General features: G+C 33.0%; 1 protein-coding gene across 6 annotated transcripts in view; it reads right to left on the bottom strand.

Moving 5' to 3' along the window:
* The window catches only part of DAAM (disheveled-associated activator of morphogenesis-like protein), a 254,175-nt gene that overhangs the window by 53,246 nt on the left and 180,906 nt on the right, over positions 1-20,023 (bottom strand). For all 6 annotated transcript variants that reach the window (XM_081726067.1, XM_081726068.1, XM_081726069.1 and 3 more), the window contains 5 exons: positions 14,009-14,083; positions 11,015-11,242; positions 8,505-8,702; positions 4,858-5,072; positions 280-346 (listed from right to left, as the gene is read on the bottom strand). In XM_081726067.1, coding sequence (XP_081582193.1) covers positions 280-346; positions 4,858-5,072; positions 8,505-8,702; positions 11,015-11,242; positions 14,009-14,083 — 783 coding nt within the window. The remainder of the gene's footprint in view (positions 1-279; positions 347-4,857; positions 5,073-8,504; positions 8,703-11,014; positions 11,243-14,008; positions 14,084-20,023) is intronic.

Below are 20,023 nucleotides of genomic sequence, written 5' to 3'. Positions count from 1 at the left end.
TTAATTACTTTTTACATAACCTATGTCTAAATAATGCATCTACACGAACACTTTGCTACTTTTGCACAAGAAAAAAAAGTATCATCTAAACCAATAATATAAAAAGAACAAATTTTAAAAATCTGACCATCTAACCGTAGTTTCACGTTAATAATAATCACACTACTCTCCGCCAATATCTCCGCTACTCTCTCTTTCTCCTGGCAGACAACACGAATTGTATGTTGTCACTACAAACACAGAACGCGAAAATCAAATACAACTATCAGGAAAGTTTACCTTTTCGAATTTCCTCGAAAGCTCTTTTTCATCTTCATTTCGTACCATTTCGAAAAAATCCAAATGCCTTAAAGAAAAAGAAAAAATAAATTAGAAAATTAATGTGTTTCAATTTATTTAATTACTATTCAAGCTTAACTTCATAAATAAACTAATATATATAAATGTGGCTTTCACATCGTCACTTAAAAGCAATTTCTAGTTAATATATAACTTCTTACTTACTTCAACCATAGATTGGTGGGCAACATGGAAATTTTAAAATTTTTCTCTCCCTTGAGAGAGTTGTTTTATACTTTGATAAGGTCTCTTCTTCGTAACTGCATCTAGATATTCTATCCTTAGTCTTCCTCTTCCTGGTTTTCCTTCTGCCTTTCCCTCTATCAACATGGTGATCCAATCAGAATGCCGAATAAGATGGCCAAGCATGCTGTTTCTTCTTTTTCTTATTATCTTCATGATCTGTCGTCCTTCATTAGCTTTCTTTAATAAGTCTTCATTGCTTTTCCTTTCGGTCCATGATATGCGCAGCATTCTGCGCCAACACCACATTTCAAATGCTTCCAGCTTGGATATTTCAGCTTTTCTCAGTGTTCACTTCTCTGATCCGTAAAGCGCCACGCTCGATGCTAGTCTTGATAAATCGTTTTCGAACATCCAGCGACACATTTCTTGATGTTAGCAGTCTTCTTTTCATATTGAATGCTTGTTTAGCCTGCGATATTCTGGAACTTATCTTTTTCACTTCTTCAGTCCGAGGATATTCGACTTCCTAAATAGAGAAACGTCATAACGTCTTCGATTTTCTCTCCCTCTAGCCATACGTTTGCCCCTTCCTGTCCTGCTCTTGTGCAATTTATCACTTTGGTTTTCTTCTTATTTATCTTCATTTTGCATGTTTTTATGTGATAGTCAATATTTATCAATCAGCAAATATTTTGTTAGCAATTTCTCTTACGAATCACTAGTGAGAGATCAGAGTTCGATTCTCAGTAGGAGCTCATGTGGTTCGGACTCCACGTTAAGCTGTAGGTCCACGCCTCATACATACTCAATACTGGAACGGTACATTAAATTCGAAACAACCCAATCAATTTACAAGGCATAAATCATAACCTGTTTAATTATTTCATGTTGTAGCTGTTAAGTAAATAGTATTCTGCTTGCAATGTTAATTAACTCAAATTTAGTTACTAGTACGATATTACTCAAGAAATATCGAGCATATTTCAAATAGTCTAAAAAAAAGTATTGATTCTTCTGCGCACAAGATGGTTAGTGTCCCAAATAGGAGAGTATACGAGCCGCAGCGGGTCATACCTAACGTCATTCCACAGCTAACAGTTGAAGCTATGATAGTAGACTTGCAGTGTTGGAACTCTTATAATCAGTCGTAGTAAGTGTTGGAACTCTTATAATCAGTCGTAGTAAGTGTTGGAACTCTTATAATCAGTCGTAGTAAGTGTTGGAACTCTTATAATCAGTCGTAAGGTATTGCGCCGTAAAACTGAGTGAACTTTCTGCAGAACTGAGTTAGACTTTACAATTTTATTTCAATAAAGTCGCAAATCCTGCGCAGGCTGTTTATGCTAAGAAATTTGTGCTGTTTATGGGTAAGACAGGTTATGAAAAGCAACAGTCGAAAGATACTTCAGTCGCTTTCATTTTGAAAATGTCGATGTTCAAGATGCTTCCGTCAGCAATTGAAAAAATCTCGCTGGAAGGTTTTAATGGACTTATGGTATACCCTAGACGTGGCACTGTCAGACTATCATTTGTTTCGGTCTCTGCAGAACTCTATGAACGATGTTAAGTTAGTTTTAAAAGAGGTCTGTTGAAACTGTGTGTCTTTTGAAGAGTAGAGTAGTGTCGTGTAGAGTAGTTTTCCTGAATTTACACTCTACATACAACGATATGAACAAAACATGGCGTCTTGGTTATGTTGTAAATAGTGTGGTGATTTTGAAATTTAGTTTCGATCTTTTACAAGAAACTGGTTATATTTTAGGCCGTATAAATACAACCGGAAACCTTTCAAACTCAAGAAAACTACATAGGTTTAATTTGAAAGCGTACAAGAAGTTTGTTAATGTGAATCTGGTATACAAAAATATCTAAAATTCTTTTAAGCTTCTATCAGTTATTTAAGTGTGATCAGAAGGAAAAACACTCCATTGATCAAATAAACACCATACGAAGGTTATTTACACTCTAAACAAATAGATAATAATATTTAATACATATGGTTTAAGTGCAACAGTATTTTAGGAAGGAAGATTAAGTGTTGAAAGCAAAAAGTTAGTTATTGGCGAAACTAGTTTAATTTTATGCACATGCCGAGTTATTCAAGAAGAAGCAGCAGATACAAAATGTAGTTAACTGATAAAAAATAGGTTGGATATGAAATATATATTTTTGTTCTTTTGGACAAATGTATTTAAAGATGGTACATGGCATATGTTGTAAATGTTAATTCAAGATCTGTGTTTATAGAAGCAATAGAAAAATAAAATTAAATTTTCATTAAGAAACGTTTCACCGACTAAAAGTTACTTTACAGACAATTTACAAAGTATTAGGCTATATCATATATTGTATTCATATGAGAAGATGGATATAGGTATCACAAAAAGAAATAAAATATCTCTACTAGAATTAAGAAACGTTTCAGGAGTGTAAATGAACAACTTCACAACATTTAAAAGATAAGAAATATCATGATACAAAGAAAACCAAGTTTTAAGTAAATTCAATAGTAATAATGAAAGAACAAAGAAATTAAAAATCCATGTGTAAATCTGGACAGGAACTATATTCCAATTATAGATGCTTACGCGAAATATACGAAGTGTGCCAATGACTTAATTATTAACAGGTCTAATTTCAAGTAATATAGCAAGTCGAAAATAACTACAACCTATTGGACTCTGCTTTAGGAATATTTTTACTTGTAATTCGGCGTACTTCCGTTTATTTGTATTTAAGTATGTTCTATCCACTTATCTTAATATATTAGAAAAACTCTGCAAGAACTTGAACCATATTATTAGAATAGAATACTTTTATTGTCGTTAAGCCTATGATTAGGCAATGGACAACGTCAAAGTATTGTGCACTCATGTCCAAAATTATTGTCGCATGTCTATAACTGTCTTCTTGTAAGAATATAATTTGATAATGATTTTTTAGGGTACTTTTAATACTGATATTATGTGTATAATCGGGAAATGTATATTTGTGGTAAGTTTCATAGGAAAAGAATTATAAATACGAAAATTGGAATGAGTAAAACAAAATGTTGCTCAATGGACAAGGAAGTTTTATTTTCGCTTTATTGTTCTTATTTACTGCTCTTTTACCATGAAATTTGCCACAGAAATGTTTGCCGATTATACACATACTAACATTATAAGAAATACCGGGCGAGTTCGTTATCAAATTATATTCCTACAACAACAAATTTATAGACATGCGACAATAATTTTGGACATGAGTGTACATATGTATTACAATAAATTTCACATTCAAAGATATCACCAGTGGACAAATAATTTCTGCGCTTTAAAAATTCATTAATATTATAAAAAGTCCTTTATACACCTTAGCTATAAATTTATCAATAGGCAAATAATGTATATAAGTTGGTAACATATTCATAAATTTTATACCAGCAATAACAACACACACACACACACACACACACATATATATATATATATATATATATATATATATATATATATATACTAACATGGGTAAGAAATATAAATACTAATCATATATATTGTAAAGGGTCCTTCACATGTATTGTAGACTCTAAAGGGGACCGCAGTGTGTAAACGGTTGGGAAAGGATGGTGTAATTCAATACTAAATAAATGTAAAGATTTATTACAGTCATTATCTTTAGTTCTACAAATAATGTCTTACAATGTTCATTGAAGGACACACCATTAATTATTCTAACAGTCTTCTTTTGTAATAGTAACACATCATTTATATAACTGCTGTCACGCCAAAATATTAAACCATACGTAATTATACTTTGGAAAATGCAAAATATCCAGTTCGTAGACAATTATTTGGCACTGTAGTTCTTAAGGATCGCAACAAATATATCGTTCTTGATAATTTACGATACACATGTTGTATATGTGGTTCCTAGGTCAACTTACTCTAACATAATGCCAAAGAAATTTTATGTTGTCCATACTAATGTTAGTGTAATCTTTAAGTGTAAATATTATTTGTTTAGCTTCATTTTTTTTAAATAGAAAACCATTGTTTCCAAACCATTCTTTGGCTTGCACCAGTGTAACCCTACCTTGCTCGTCTAGGTCAGTCAAATTATTAGCTACATTCAGAAAAGTTGTATCATCAGTGTACATGATAGAATCAGCTTCAATATTTAATGGTAGATCATTTATCATAAGAATGAAAATTAAAGGTCCTAAAACAGAGCACACGAATGACGAGTAGTTAATTCTTTTCAGGTGAATGAAATTCATCCACATCACTCACCAAGAATGATAAAAGCGAATTGTGTAAAATTCTTAAAACAGCTTTCTAAATTACTCACCTGTCAAGGGTTTCGTTTTCGTGGCGCCGCAGTTTATCTATGATGGGTTGAATACCAAGCATCAGGAATTCGTATCGCAGATGTAATCGAAATTCTAAATTTTCTTGACCTGGTCCATAGTTGAGGACGGCATTAATGAAAGACATTATGGCAGTCTTTAAGTTCACTTCATCCCTATATACGCCTGTGCTCCGGTCGAGGTCATTGACAATACTCTGAAATCAAAGCAGAATAGTATAATCAGTATTGGCTTAATTTACACAAATTAAGTGTCAATAAAGTAATATTGAATCAAGTTATAGAATAAGTGAAGCTATTATGTGTATTTAGATATACCCTATTTCATGTATTTTCCAAAATCGTTTAAGTCGCTGGATTGTGTAACACGTTTTCCATAATTAAGATAAGAGAACGAGAGAAATCAATCACTGGTAGGTATGTTTTACAAATTCATCACTATCAAAAACTCTAACAAACATATTTATTATACACGATAAAAATTTTATATATTATGTGATAACTTAATTATTAGGATGTTTGTTCGAAATGACGGGATGATAACATGTGTGTTCAAAACGTTATGGAACTTAATGGGGAAATCTCATGAATCGTTTTAGTTTCATTGTACGTGCTGAATAACTGAGAAGTCACGGGCTATACGTTACAACAGTGTATATTCATTGCAACAGTATAACTGCACCAGCGGTTATGCTTTAACCCGAAAATCCTACATAGAGAAGTACGCAACACATGATCCAAATAAATACTTCATCAAATGGCTGTATAATATGTTCCAGGAGACTAGTAATGTAGTGGATGCGCCAAGAAGCGGCTGAGTAAGGTTGTTAACCGAAGAACAGAACACATGTTGCTTGCATATCGCTCATCTGAATCAAAAATATCAATGCGACATCTTTCGAGTCAGTCGGAGGTCTCCATTGGCAGTACACACACGGCCTTCCGCAAGTGTCTGAAATTGTTTCTCTATAAAATTTGAGCGGTCCAGCAACTGCTGCTGAAGATATGGGTATCCAAAACTACTATTATTGTTGGTTCATGGAATGTGTAACACCAGAAGGAAAGGAACTCGGTGATTGGTACTGGACCGATGAGATATGGTTCCATCTCAATGGATACATTAATGTCCGAAATTCTCGCGCGACAACCCACATATGCTGGAGGGGTTGCCTTCAAATTCATAGACAATTGAAGTCCCGTGTGCCATATCACGTAGTCACGTGTTTATTATATTTTTTGAACAGACAGTGACCTATGAACGAAATAAGAAATATTTTCCCATAAGGTTGATAACTTTTTGAACAACCTGAACCGAAAATAAATATGCATATGGGTTTACGAACACAAGTTATCTTTAATCTATCTATTTTATTAGGATAAGTATACTTTACATAATATTAAAACTACAGGTCTATTTTTAGCTAATGTCATAATTGTCAGATCCGGCACAGTAGAATTTGACTTAGTACTATGCAAAATTAATAACAATAGTACAACATACTTAAATTGCTTTGGTTTTTCTTAAGTGACACAAACTAACTTCAATTTTGCCAGCAATTTTCTAAAGTTTGCGTATTTCAAAACTTTCAATACAGTAAAAACTTTTTTAACATATAAAATATATTAAAAGCACAGACTTGCTTATTTAAAAAAAAAAAAAAAAAATTGTAGCGAAAAATTGACTGCTTAGAGTTTAATGTTCGTTTTCAGCATTTAAGCTAAAAGAAACGGAAAATACTGTTTACAGTGGAATCCGAATTACTAGCTGTGTTTGTATCCAAGGTAAGTGCTCCAAACGAGAACCGAAACCGAGATCCACACGCGTTAACTACTTGACCTTGGAAGGATACTCGAGTGAAAAGATGAGCTTCCTCGTGGCTACATGGCTAGTGTACGTGCTCTAGGCACTGAAGACCTGGGTTCGATTCCAAGTAGAAACTATATGGTTTGGACCCCACGTTAAGCTATAGGGCCACATTTCATATGGTCTCGCTGTTAAAAGAGACGTTAAACAATTGCAATCAACTACCGAATGAAACGTTTTATTTTTAAATTTTCGTCGAGTTTTATCTTTCGTCTTTTTAACCGAGAACAAAAGATGGATCATGTATTAGGGAATAAACATGAGATATCAAGGTTTTTTTTTGTTTGTTTGTTTGTTTGTTTTGTTTTGTTTTGTTTCGTCTTGAAAATAATACACTGAACCTAGTTCAGTTTCTATCTTCTGTGGTATTTTATGATGCAGACCATTGTTATATTTTGTGGCTGTTTTGAAACAGCTATAAACAGGGTATCTTGGGTTGGACAAAGGAAAATTCGGTTTTACTTTAATTTTAATTAGCCTCTAAATTTTCGAGGCTAGCTTTAAATACAATACACTCAAACAAACGTATTGGTTTCCCCTAGCTTATCTACTTGACATGGAAAATTAGTTATAGTTACTATTTAAGATGAAGACGCGGCTGCCTAATACAATAATAATCTCACTTATCATACTATTATCAATCATCTTCAACCACTGTAACTTTTTGGAATTTATTTAATTATTCTTTGTACATTGATGATTCAGAAAGTAATTCTTCCAAGCCCACTACTTGGCCAATAGTACTGCAAACATTCTGAACTGTTTACCATTAATGCACTGATGTTTAAGCTATAGAATGCCACTTATTTCACCTTCCTATCTCTTCTCGTTCCAGACTAATGGAGCAATCCATAGCATCGAGTGGTGACGTCTGGTTCAAACAGCGGGCTGTCATTGAATTTCTCACTGCGGAAGGTTGGGTCTAGGAACATTCATCGCCGACAACAAGTCGTGGATATAGCATTACGACCCAGAAACGAAGCGCCAGTTGATGGAGTATCGACACACATTCTCCCCTCCGCCAAAAAATTCAAAGTTGTCCATCTGCTGGCAAAGTTTTGTTGACATTCTGCCTCATCCTGCCTATAGTTCGAATCTTGCGCCCTGCGACTTTTGGCTCTTCCCCACGCTTAAGGATAACCTTAAGGGGCAATGCTACAATTGTGACACTGAGGTGGAAGCATCAGTTCGGCAATGGTTCGGCCAGCAGCCACCACAATTCTTCGCCGATGGCATGAAAAACCTAGTTTTGCTTTGGCGCAAGTGTGTTGCCCGTAATGGGAACTGTGTTGAAAAATGATGGCATTTTTGTAGCTGATATTGCAAGCTTTCCACTGATACCTGTATCAGTGCTTTCTGTCAAACACAAATAAAGGTATCTCCTTAAATGCATTACTTTCTGAATCACCCTCGTAGTTATCAATCCGTTAAAACTTCATTTCAAAAAAAGAACGAAAGAATTCTAAGTTACGAAAGGAGTCCTGGAAAGAAGTAAACATTACAATTGAGAAGTAAAAACTGTCTCAACGAACTATTCGCTGTTTGGTATGGGTTGTTAAATTATTTTCCCCTCTTGGAAATGAGTTGAAACATGTCTACTAGAACAGAAATCTACAGTTGAAATAACCACATTTATGTCTCTAAACTAAAGATGATTAATAACCGCAAATGGACGATCACAAAATCAGGTTTAAAAGAATACTTTCTCATTAATTTTACGCAGCCTAGAATTAAACATATAAAACAAGATTCGACTCATACATACCTGAAAGCGAGTTCTTTCACTAGCATACTTTTGATAATGAAGCATGGCTTCAAGAACTTTTCTATGGCCACCTGGTACTAAACAAACTGCTCCTAATATTTCAAGAACTGCAATTTTCGTCTTTATGTTCTCTGTACTTAGGCTTTGGGCTATTGTGTTGATTCCAGTTGGATGGGCAAGAACGTGGGCACGACCATTCTGAAAAAGAAAATACAAACTTTCTAAATATTGTAAGATAATTTATTTATACCAGCTTATTTAATCTATAGAAATAATAGTAACTACTCCAGCAGGATAAATGAATTACTTTGTTGTAGAAATTACTTAGTCATCTTTAAAAGTATATATTTTACTGGAATTCTTCATAAATTATGTACTTAAATGTTAGTTACCGCTTTTTACTGTTGTTATTCTTGTTTGATCTATTTTATATTATGCTTTAACATTATTATATTTTTAAAACTGACCCCATCATACAGAAATCCATTTTTGCACACAGAAATTCTCCCTACCCATCTCACAGAACTTCCCTACCTCCTTCCTAACAACTATTCCTGGAAATATACATGTCTTTTTATCTCCCCTCAAATTACACCTATTTTCCGATTTTCTTTCAAGAACACCCTAAATAACAGTCAAATTCAAGCCTTCGAAATGTGGCTGGGAGAAGGATGAACAGAATTAGGTGGGTTGAAAGGAAAGCAATGAGAAGATGTTAGGATAGTGGGGTAGAAAAGGACAATCTTAGATGAAACTGAAAAAGAGGAAGAGAAACTAGTCGAAATGTTGACTGAGATGGAACTACACCATAAGAGACGTGCTAAAAGGTATGGTGGCGGGAAAGAGAGGAAGGGAGCATAGAAGGCTACAATTGATGGACGGTATCAAAACGGAAGAATCGTACGTGAAGACAAAAAGATTAGTTAAAGATCGTGGTAGATGGAACCTTCTCAGTTGCTGCAAGTGGCCTGCCAATAATGGCAGAATATCAATGACGATGATGAAACGCAAGCTGGACGTTGCTTTCAGACTCCATCTGAACATCAAATCCATAGATAAGGGTTCGACCGAAGTGGACAGAATTAATTCGACTACCTGCCAGAAACCCTACAGCAATTATCCAATCCATTTATTATAGACTACTCGTGAAGGAGACTAACCATCCCCACTCCCTGATCTGCCTGTCACTGAACCACAATCCATATCGACAATACATTAGGATCACATCTTCCGCGTGCGTGAGTAGTTCAAAATCTTTCCCTCGGATTATTTCAAATTCCTCCACCCAGAAAGAAATAGGATGTTAACGTCATTATCTTTTCAGAGAATCGCACTCATCTATCTTTCTCCTGTAAGCTCTTGATCTCTCTTGAACGGTTAGCACCCTCGTCTTTTATGCGAGGGACTTGGGTTTGATTCCCGATTGGAACTAATGTGGCTGACATTCCACAAAGATGTAGATCCACATCTCACATAGTCTCGCTCCTGAAAAGGAATGTTCAATTTCAAATCCATCACTACCCTCTTAATTCTCAATTTTCATTCTAACACCACCATTACGTGACCTTAGAAGACATCACGAAGCCAAACTGCAATCAATACTAGATTAATAATCACTTTTCTCCAAAAATTAAAGTACAATTTTATTCACTTTTTTTTTTTTTTTAAATACAAATATCGAATACATATAATAACGAATATAATATCGAATACAATCGGGCTTATACAACTTATCAACATAGCAGTTCAACGAGGCAATTTGGCTTCCGTTTTAGGTACATTATCTTCTGGTGAATTATTACAAGGGGTTTTCCTTTTATAACTAACTGCGCAGAGCCAATTTGCTGTTTTTCTCAACATTATTTTTCCTTCTGCCTTTTCTACCCGCCATTTTTTTTATCTTTTTCTTTTACTTTCTGTGTTTTTCTACCTTTTTTCTATCTTTCACAATATAACAAAATTATACCAAAATCGATTATTGTACGATAATTCTTGTCATTACAAAGAAAAAAAATCAAATGTATTGTTGTCAAATTACAATAAATAAAACTTCCATAGTAAAAAAAAATACGTATATGCGTAATAAAAAATACAAAAACACACAAGAAGAAAATATTTGTAACAAACTCAAATGAAATTAAAAGAAAAAGGTAATAGAAATTTAGGAAAAGAAACTTTAATTTAGTACAGATGAAACAATCAAAATTATACTGGAAATTTTACTACCAAAGTAATTTTGCACGAAATTTACATACCTTTTTAGAATATCTCAAGCAAACAATTTAATTGTTAATTTTAAAACCGAATCATTTATTATTAATTTTGGAACACGTTCCACCAGTTCAACTCAACTAAATTCTATCAAAACAAAAGTATGAAAATTTGTTTAATTCGGTATCCATATCTACTAACTGACACTATAAAACTGATATTTGACCGATAGTGTAAATATAAAGAGTAGCTAATTTTCTCATTCTGGATCATTAGTTTTAGAAGAAATAATTACTTACGGAATTATTCATAAGTGCTTTTACACATCCAATGAGGGAAGTGTGAATAGAGCTCTGTGCCGTGTGATAATCCATACCGGAAAGGAAATTAAGCAAACTGGGCAGGCCATTCAGTTCTATGAAGCGTAGAACAAAACTATGCGGCTGGGTCCTCAACGCAGTCTTCAATGCATCCAGTTGTTTCGTACGAAGACGAATCTCCTCTTCGTTCTCCATCGGGAACTGCAACTATAGAAAATTCAATTATTAATAACACATTAACTCATATTCGCATTAGTCCAGCTTATTTTTTGAGTAACTTCATAAAATTGATATTACACAGGATTTCAATTACTATGAATATATATAATTGAATTTGTTATTTTATGTAGCTATATACTCATTATAATAACCACAAATAACACTATATAATATACAATAGCATAATTACATACATCTAGCTAATAGAATTATCGCTCCATTTCGGCATTAAATTCACACAGAATTGTTATGGTATAAGAAATCTTCTCAAAGTGATTTTGGGTAATGCTATGTATAAAATAAAATATAAAAAAAAATCTTTCACAGAGCTATTCAGAACTATTGATATCACAAGTGCAACACCTAGCTTTTGAACCATATTCTGATTGGCTGACAAACTAATTGATTTATCAACGTGTAAGCTACAATGCTTAAGCCAGAAACTTGAAATTTGGAAATTACCAGGACATTCTAAATAAACACTTCATTGATCTGCAGCACTATTCGTGTTATCTTTCTCAGAAAAACACCACACCACTTGTTAAGCAAAACTTGGGTAGAGTAATTGTTGGAGTAGTGAGTATTGTACAAGACTTCCACGTGAAAAATCTCGATTCCACGTTTGATTAACGTAAAGAGTGAAAGATTTTCTTCAAAATTCAACACGGAAGGGGATGGGGAAGGGGAGGAGGATAAGGTTTGTAGTTACCATAATAATAAGCGCATATCTTAAAATCTCTTAGGGTTAACGACATGAAATTTGATATTCAAAGTTTCATTAAAAATAATTAAATGTGTTTCCTACATTTCTTGATATTTGACCTAGAAAGGATGAGGATGGTGATTGTAATTATTACATTAAGATGCTCATATCTCGGAATCGCGTCGACACATGACATTTCATATTTAGACTTTTCATTTAACATAATTAAACACGCGTTTCAGTTGTTATTCTTGTTTTTGTTTGTTTGTTTTAATTTTTGACCTAGAAGGTAAGAAGAAAGTGTTATAAGGGAAAGAGGTGGGAGTGGCTCATTTATCAAGGTCATATATAAAACGGTTGGTATTATATGGAATGTATCCACGTTATCTTTAGCTTCATTTATCTGGAAAATTAAAAGAATAATTTCAATGAAATCTTCACCAATGTCTCGCTGGACTCCCAAATATAGTAATAAACCATTTTCCATAGTTAGATTTCGGCGAGTTGGGTAATAGTGTTCAAGCGAAACGAGTAAAGAGTTGTTAAGTAGCTACCTTATTTTTGTTCAAATTTTTTGGTTGCATAGAATCGGGTTTTTCTATGGTTTACGGATGTGAGAAAGATATATTTTGCTAAGTGTCGACTTTGGGATGTTCCGGAACTACAGTGCGTTCAAAATCGTAGCGATTAATTTCTCAGAAGCTAAAAGGTTCATTTTAAATATTTTCCATTGAATTTATTTGTTTTTAGGTTTGAAGTGTGGGTATTTCATTTAGTAACAAAAGAAACAATCTCTTCCAGTATTTATTTATACGAGGGATGATCGAAAAAAAGGTTACAAAGCATAGAACCGTAACTTAAAGAAAATTTATTTCTACATTATATGTTTGTCTTGGTGCAGGCTTGAAGACTTCGGGTTCTAATCATGTATACCTGAGAAGGGGACATTAAAAATGATTACTCGTCTGGAAAATTGATCATAAGTAGAAGTGAGGTCAGTGGTGCTGTTCCTGTGGGCCAAAAACACTACATCTGTTGATATTCATAGGCAGATTGTGAAACTGTATGGAAAGGGCTAAATTGCAAAGCAATATGTAGGCAAGTGGTGTCGTGCCTTCAATGAAAAACGGGCCAATAATGTTAATGACAACTCTGGACAAATTGGTAAACCCAGTACCTTAACCACTGACGTTTGCGCTTGGAACGATTCGAGTACCCATTCTACAGCCCTGATCTAGCTCCCAGTGACTTTCGTCTTTTCCCTTCTCTACAGCAAAAAATGACTGGCCACCATTATCTGGCATGTGATTATGCGAAAACCACTGCCTCACGGTGACTACGACAATTTAACGCGGTCTCTATGTACATGGTATGAAAAAACTTAATCTACAGTTTTGATAAGTGATTGAACAAAAATTGTGATTACATCGAGAATTAGTGTTAAGCGCCCTCTATCATCAGATGTATTGATCTTCCAGCCATGTCTTACACATTAAGCCATAATAGGTTTTTATAACCTTTATCACCCCTCGTATTATGTAATAATCAAATAACACTACGGAAAAACATGAAAACAGAATTGCTCAAGATGAATAGTTGTGGAGAACAGTTGGAAAGATCTATATCTGGGTGACCATGTTTATTGTTGATAAAAATGATGTAATAAACATCTTGTAAAACCAACTTGAGGCTGTAGATAATACTACTATGTTAACTTACATAATGCTTCCACTGTAATGTGGGCTCATTCAGGTTGTATCCACAACTATTGCTAAGTTCATGTTTATCTTGAATGAAAAGTATTGTTGTATGATGTAACAATAAAGTAAATTGCATTTTCTCCTAAACACTAAACTTCATTAGCATTAGAAATCATACGACGAGGAACAGAACAACATTATCTCCTACTCTTTCATTTACAATACAAACTAAGTTTTCTTAAGAATTATGTGTAACAATTATAAACTTAGCACATTCCAAATGCAGAACTACTGCTAATACTTCTCATATAAACATAGTTATAAACATATCAGCTGCTAGTAATTACGTACCATCGCCAATGCATGGACACGTTCTATATAATGCTCCGGTAAGCGAGAAAGATCCGTGAAAGCACCCTCCTGGTCCTGAAATTGAAAACAGAAATGAATTTAAAACAATCTTTAAAGAAAATCGCGCTGGACAGACTAGCATATCTAATTTACACTAATACTACAATTTAGAACTACAGTTTAAATTTTACTCCTATATTTATTTGGTATTTGTAACAGTTACGAATAATCAATTTAATACATTTCAGTTTTTGCATGAATATACTTACTGAAATCATTAATAAATATTTAGATATACCTGTTTATTCGATACAGACGTCATATTAAACCTAACACGAGAAACTCATCTTTATACTTCGTTACTATATATTTCAGTGCCCCATAATTCTTAAGTCAATAATTTCACTCAAAAACAATTAATATTTGAGAAAAAAAGACAAAGGTCACATTCCATGAGAAGAGGAGATAATATTTTGAATAACAAAATTCGGCAAGCGGCACCATCAGAGGGGGTAAGTAAAGACAAATCCCAAATTTTAAATAACGGGATCAAGAAACATATTATTGAAAGCCTTGTGCAAGACAAAGGTTTTGACACAATTATGACGTATCTATGTTTCCTCTCATATATGTAGGAGGAAAACATGGTAAGTGACAATTGAGCTACTTTTGAGTTGAATAGTTTGCCGCGCTTCCAGAAAAAAAAAAAAAAAAATAAGATTGCAGTTATATTATAATAGTAAACATCTATATGAATTATATTTGCTACTAAATATTTAAAATGTTATTTTTTTTTCACATATCCACACTCAAACTTTCAGTATCTTAAAACATGCATTTGTCACCTGCTATGTTTTCCTTCTAGCCCTTCATATACTAAATTACCATAAAGTAAAACTGTGAGGTGCTCTATTGGTATCAGTAAATTCCCATTTTTTAATCAGGTAAAGAATTACCTATTGGAGGAATTATTCTAAAAATGCAACTTATATTAATTTTCTAAAGAATTACCTATTGGAGGAATTATTCTAAAAATGCAACTTATATTAATTTTCTAAAGAATTACCTATTGGAGGAATTATTCTAAAAATGCAACTTATATTCATTTTCTAAAGAATTACCTATTGGAGGAATTATTCTAAAAATGCAACTTATATTCATTTTCTAAAGAATTACCTATTGGAGGAATTATTCTAAAAATGCAACTTATATTCATTTTCTAAAGAATTACCTATTGGAGGAATTATTCTAAAAATGCAACTTATATTCATTTTCTAAAGAATTACCTATTGGAGGAATTATTCTAAAAATGCAACTTATATTCATTTTCTAAAGAATTACCTATTGGAGGAATTATTCTAAAAATGCAACTTATATTAATTTTCTAAAGAATTACCTATTGGAGGAATTATTCTAAAAATGCAACTTATATTCATTTTCTAAAGAATTACCTATTGGAGGAATTATTCTAAAAATGCAACTTATATTCATTTTCTTATAAGAAGTGGTGCAATGATAATGTTTATGTAAATTTAGTTTTAGGCAACAAGGATAATAGTCCGTACCTTACGATAACAAATGTTGTGGCCAGACTTGTTTAAACTTGTTTTCTTTGTGCTATTAAAGATACAATAAGTGAGAAAGCCATAGTTAATGGAAGTGTATTTTTAATTTCTGTGAAATGAATGGTAAGTATTAAGGAAATACAAAGTTTAAAAGGAATAAAAATAGTTTATTTGTTAAAGCAATTATCGTAGTAAATTTTGCTGGTTATTAAAGGAAGTTTAATCGAGCTGGGACTACAATATTTGTGTGTTGCAATGAATATAAGAATACTTATGGCAAACCAAAGAATACACGCCAAGAGAGGAGTGGCAGGTCATCAGCGGTCACTCATGAACTCGTTTAGAAAATTGACGGAAAAGTTCGTAAAAATCGACGTTTCACAATCTCGGAGCTCTCCGATGAATTTCCAGGATCTCAACGTTTTGGTGGTGATGAGGAGCTGAAAGATGCGGTCACAGGCTAGCTCAAGGCACAGGCGGGAGATTTTTATGCTGATGGAATTTCTAAGCTAGTGCAGAGACATGATAAATACTTGAATGTTTATGGAAACTATGTTGGAAAATAGAGGAAAGAAGTAATTTTGAGATGTATATAATAAATTCTTATTTACTTTAGTGTTTCTTTTTTAACCAATCGGAGGTTAGTTTCCGAATGGTCCTCGTAATTTAAAAATTTTAGAAATAGAAGTAAATATTTCTCTAGTACTTACACTTACAAGCCACATATTTTACTACTAATGCTAAAACTAAATCCGTTACAGTAAGCAAAATGTCCTTACATCTATATCAAAAGCACAAACATATAAGGTAGTCATGTGATCGAAGACAATATTGACTCATAAATAAGATTATATAATACTTCTTGTATAAAATCTACGAAATTAATAGCTTCTAATTTTTTATGTTTTTAATATTAAATAAAGTACAAATATTTCGTTGACACTGATAGTTCCTTAACAATCATAGAAAGAAATGTACCAGACACTTACAAATCCCATATTTTGACGAAAGAGAGTCTTAATTGAAGCATAAGTCAAATAAATAAATAAATAAATAAATAAATAAATAAATAAATAAATAAATAAATAAATAAATAAATAGAAAAACCTTTAAAAACTGGTCACATGACCAAACTGGAGTATCATACTAACCTGCTTTAGCTACAAAAAGTGAGCTACCAATACCACAAAATTTCTCTCGCAGTACAATCTGATTTTTTTTTTTATTTCATACTTTTATTGTCTTATTTTCTGCAACATAAAATAACCTTTAAATTGCTCCATACTAAACTTTAAAAATGCAGTAAAATTGACCTTCAAAAACTGTGAATAGCTCAGTTCCAACAAAAGAACCATTGCCAATCAAAATTGACCTTCCAAAGACAACTTGAAACATCGCCAAATTCTCTTTCTTTCTGCTTTTGTCCTAGATACATTGCGTAAAGTTCACTTAAGATTGCACTTCCTTGTCCTACTCCTCCGTGAAATATTTTATCAGGTTTTCTGCGTAGTTTATAAATACGAGGAGTGACTAAAAAGTTGTAGGACTACCACGGAAGGGTCGTCCGGAGTTTAGTCGTTCATAGCTATTTTACTATGTAACCCTCTTTCAGCGCTACAAACTTTTGCCAGTGTTGATGAAGGTCCATGATCCCTTCCTGGTAGTATTTTTCATCATACATGTTAAAAAAGTACTCCACTGTAACCATAATGTAATTTTTAATCATGTTAAATCATACATATCCATATATCAACAAGGATTTTATCCAGGACGTTCAACTGTGACCAACTTAATTACATTTATCCAAAACATCTCAGATTCCATAAATAATAATTTTATGGTTGATACCATATATACGGATTTTGCAAAAGCTTTCGACCGACTCAATCATGATATGTTACTACGAAAATTATCTTCCTTTGGATTTTCATACAAATTATTGACATTAGTGGTATCGTATCTTAAACATCGCGTACAGTATGTATTATATAATCAGTTAAGTTCGTCACAGTATAGAGTCTTATCGGGTGTACCACAAGGCTCAAATCTTGGACCATTACTTTTTCTGTTGTTTATCAATGATTTGCCTCGAGTTATAAAATACTCCAAATGTTTGTTGTATGCAGACGACATGAAATTGTATAAAGGAATAAAGAACAACGATGATGTAATCAAGTTACAAATGGATTTAGATAGCTGTTACAGATGGAGTATTGACAATAAATTGCCTTTTAATATAAATAAATGTTTGGTAATAACGTTCTCGAGAAAGGTAACCCTACCTAATTCCAATTACTCTATGAATAACATTATAATACAAAGAGTTAGACATGTAAATGATTTAGGCGTCCTTATAGATTCTAAACTATGCTTTAACCAGCATATACATAAAATGATTAATGAGGCATACAAATCTTTAGGATTTTTAATTAGAAATACAAATGAATTTACTAACATAAGAGCTTGTACGGTTTTGTTTAATAGCTTAGTACGTAGCAAGTTAGAGTATGCGTCAATAGTATGGACTCCTTACTATAAACAACAGGAAAGAAATATTGAAAAAATACAAAAGAAGTTTTTACGATATTTGTATTTTAAAATATACAGGGTGAATTCCTATGACATGAGAGTTTCTTACAGCAAATTATTAGACATTTTTAAATATTCGCCATTAACTACACGAAGAGAAATATCTCAATTGATTTTTTTATTTAAATTGGTGAATGGCATTATAGATAATCATGAATGCATAAGTATGTTAAGTTTTAATACTGCCAAAATGAACTTACGGACTAGAACGCTATTTTATACTGTAAAATCTAGAACTTCTATGCATATGAATTCCCCCCTAATTCGAATTTGTCGAAATTATAATAATGTATCTAAGGAAAGTCCAGAGATTGATCTTTCTTTGCCATATACTTTATATTTGAAATTATTAAAACAAACATTAGATAAGAGGTGTGTCAGATGATTATTAAAATATTGTATATATTGTATAATTTTTCTCTATTATATCCTTTATATTTGCAATTGTTGAAACAGATATCAGACAAGTAATGCGTCAGATGATTATTCGAACATTGTATACTTAATTCTTGTTTTCCGTTACGTTATAGATGTAACATTGTTTTTGTTTTTCTTTACACCAATGCCAATCAATGTATACCCTTCTTTATTTTATTTTATTTTATTTTATTTTTATTTGCTCGTCTTTCTTTCTATTTTTCCTCTCTCTTTTAGTTTTATTTTATTTTTATGTTTACTCTTATTATTGTACATGTATATAAGTATTTGAATATAACTTAATTCCTGTAAGCCTATTGTAATTGGGACAGCCGTCCTGTTATAGGTGACAAACAAATAAATAAATAAATAAATAAATAATATCCGGTGGGAAGTGTGTTCCAGTGAAGTGCTTATGGGCTTTGGAAACTGATAAAAACCTGAGGGAGCTAAATCTGGTGAATATAGAAGGTAGATACGTAGTTCGAAGCCACAGATTGCAATAATGGATCTGTACCTCAGTGCGTTTCAGAACAAGTTTGTGCAACATTCCAGGACGTTTCGCCGTGATGGCCTCCCTCGAACGTTTTAATTGGAGAACACACAATAATACACACCATTTATTGTTTCACTGTTTTTGAGGTACTCAGCCAAGGCAATATCCCTCATATTCCAGAAACCAGACCATTACCTTACCAGTTGATGACGGACTTCTTAAGGGTGGAGGAATGCGGAGAGGTACTGTTTTGACTCCATCTTGGACTGGCTGGACCCCTTGCTTTCTCCATTATAAGAAAACGTTCGAGAATTGTCACAGTATCTGCCTCAAGAGTAAAGTTTGCAGCAGATATGACGTGTGTGTCGCTTTATTTTCAACAGTCAATATTTTCGGGACCCACCTTGCGCATATCCAGCACTACTGATAAAATGTATTCAACTCCTTCGTGGAACATACCAACTTTCTTTGCGATGTCACTTCTGTATCTGTTACGAAAAGATTCTTGACTATTGTGATGTTTTCCTTCGTAGTGGTAGTTAGTGCCTTCCCCTACGTGAGACATCCTTAACACTGGTGTTTCCCCTTGAATTTTTCCACTCACTTTTCACAATGGAATAGAATGGAGCATTATTCCCTAATATTTCCATCATGTCCTTTTTTATGTCCTCCCCATCATGCCCTTTTCCGGTAAGTATTAGATTACGCCCATGTTTGCTCACTTTATCCATTTTTCAGAAAATTCTTATCTTTCTCCACTACAGAATTCAATATCTGAATGGAAGAAAAAGAAGTTAGCGCAAAATTTGGGATGGGGCCTTACTAGAATATGTACTACCAGTAGCAAATCTAATATTCGGCTTGTATTGTGGGTAATTCGAGAACTTTAAAGTCAATCATTGCATTATTACAATGACTGTTAAATATATGCACCTTTTATAATGTAGT

This window comes from Thermobia domestica, chromosome 9 (genome assembly GCF_964235325.1).
Source record: "Thermobia domestica chromosome 9, izTheDome1.hap1.1, whole genome shotgun sequence".
NCBI classification, from domain to species: Eukaryota; Metazoa; Arthropoda; class Insecta; order Zygentoma; family Lepismatidae; genus Thermobia; species Thermobia domestica.
This window is presented reverse-complemented; position numbering and strand designations above follow the sequence as displayed.